The sequence below is a fragment of the Colobus angolensis genome, unplaced genomic scaffold, assembly GCF_000951035.1.
Source record: "Colobus angolensis palliatus isolate OR3802 unplaced genomic scaffold, Cang.pa_1.0 Scaffold149, whole genome shotgun sequence".
In the NCBI taxonomy this organism is placed as follows: Eukaryota; Metazoa; Chordata; class Mammalia; order Primates; family Cercopithecidae; genus Colobus; species Colobus angolensis.
Genome location: NW_012114588.1, coordinates 1,509,792 through 1,512,126, shown reverse-complemented (window position 1 = coordinate 1,512,126; position 2,335 = coordinate 1,509,792). Strand labels below are relative to the sequence as shown.

General features: G+C 39.0%; 1 protein-coding gene across 1 annotated transcript in view; it reads right to left on the bottom strand.

Annotated features, from left to right (window-relative positions):
- KIF1B (kinesin family member 1B) overlaps nt 1-2,335 on the bottom strand; it is a 187,697-nt gene that overhangs the window by 132,369 nt on the left and 52,993 nt on the right. The window contains exons 9-10 of the mRNA XM_011935843.1: nt 1,575-1,650; nt 677-755 (exon numbers count right to left, since the gene is read on the bottom strand). Of these exons, the coding sequence (XP_011791233.1) occupies nt 677-755; nt 1,575-1,650 (155 nt within the window). The remainder of the gene's footprint in view (nt 1-676; nt 756-1,574; nt 1,651-2,335) is intronic.

The following is a 2,335-nucleotide window of genomic DNA, read 5'->3' as shown; positions in this document are numbered from 1 at the left end:
CTTGCTCTGTCTCCAGGCTAGAGTGCAGTGGCGCCATCTCGGCTCACTGCAACCTCCGCCCCCCAGGTTCAAGTGATTCTCCTGCCTCAGCCTCCCGAGTAGCTAGGATTACAGGTGCATGGCACCACGCCCAGCTCATTTTTGTATTTTTAGTAAAGACGGGGTTTCACCATGTTGGCCAGGCTGGTCTCAAACTCCTGACCTCAAGTGATCCACCCACCTTGGCCTCCCAAAGTGCTGGGATTACAGGTGGGGGCCACAACGCCCAGCCGACTTCAGCATTTCTATAACGACAACCACTACAAGCAGGGTGGCACTTCTTTTTACAGAAATGAATATTATAAGAAAATGTCACTATTATCTAAAAGTTACCCAAAAATCTCACTTGAGCAATTTAAAAATCTTTCCTCTGAAAAAGTTCCTGCCTTATCTAGGAATCTGTAAGGGATAAAAAAATAAAAAGTTCATACCTTTCCCAACGAAACGGAAAACCATAAAGAGGTAAATTCTATTTATAATACAAATCACTTTTTCCCTAAGTTTTCCCTGTTATGAGAGGAAAGGAACATTATTTACATAAATAACTACCCAGACAGCATAAAAACATCCATGGTATCACAAAATGACATCTGATGGCAATGTAGTCTATGTTGCTACTGAGATCAAAAGAAAGTACCTCAGAGTGCTCAAAGTCTCATCATAGTTGATATCCGCGGGGCTCAGAGCAGCAACCATTGCAGTCCGAGAATTGCCACCTAAAAAGATTAATCATGAGTATCTCAAGTCACACTCATTTTAAAAGAAAGAAAAATTTCATGGAATGTGTCAAATCTGAGGTTGCGATCTCAAATCCTAAGATTTAATGTCAAATTTCTTTTTTTTTTTTTTTTTGAGAGGGAGTCTCACTCTTTAACCCAGGCGGGCAGATCACCTGAGGTCAGGAGTTCAAGACGAGCCTGGCCAACATGGCGCAATCCTGTCTCTACTAAAAGTACAAAAAAGTTAGCCAGGCATGGTGGTGTGTGCCTATAATCCCAGCTACTCGGGAGGCTGAGGCAGGAGAACTGCTTGAACCCGCGAGGCGGAGGTTGCAGTGAGCCAAGATTGCACCACTGCATTACAGCCTGGGCAAGAGAGCGAGACTCCATCTCAAAAAAAAAAAAAAAAAAAAGTAGGAGAAGTAAATGAAGAACAGTGATTCGAAGGTCTGAAAATATCAGCAATGAGGAGGAATAAGGGTTGGCAATGTCTCATTTTGTGCACCTCAGAGGAGCATGGATTTTTGAAATAACTTTGAAAAAAGAGCAATAATCTGAAGCAGGTATGGGGACTTGGGAAGACAATTACACAGTTCATGCCCTGAAGTAAATGAGATATGGGAGTACACCCTGGCTTAAAACCAAGGGAATCCAACCAGCTGAAATTAGGAGTAAAAATGAAAGCAGGCAAGGAACACTCAAGTAGTAACATGAATATCTAGAGATTATTTGTCTCCAAAACAGACATAGGACAATTAATCACAAAAGATAATCAAAGTGAAAAAGATAACTACTTTTCACTAGTGGTCAACATACCTAAATTTTCTCGAAGGAGCCAAGTAAGTACAGAATCCCTGTAGGGAATAAAATCCGTTTTCTTCTTCTTTTTACTCTATTAAAGGGAAAGGAATGGTCTTAGCATTTTTTGTTAGGGAAAAAAATTCCCAAGAAAGGCAAATCAGTCTAAAATTCCCAAGTAAATTAAATTACAGTACAACCCCAACACTGTGGAAGTTTATCATTCATAGTTTCAATTCTTCACAATACCAAAAACTCAGCAATAAGATAATTTTTTCATTTTACATTTTATTTTGAAAACTGTGTAACATATTCAACAGCTGAGAGAGCAGCATAATGAGCTACCATACCCAACATGCAGCTTCAACCATTATCAATACTCTGCCAATCATCTTTCAATTATCCCCCAAACACTTTTCTACAACTTTTTATTTTCCCGACCCATTCTGAAGTCAGTTGCAGACCTCATCACCATTTATCCCTAAACACTTCAGCATATAAGAACATCATCTTACACAGAAAACAATGACCAAGTTCAAAAAATTAACGTCAACACAATACTATTACCTAATATCCTGTCCATATCATTTTTTTCTTTTTCTTACTGTGAAGGAAAAGGTCATGTTTTCACAAAAAAAAAAAAAAAAAAAAAGGCACAGGAGCATTATCACGCTTATCAAAACTAATAATAATTCCCTAACATCATCTAATACTCCATCGTCAATTTTTATTTTTGCAGAGGGGAGAATACTAACCCTGTGCATTCCAGGTTGGATGTG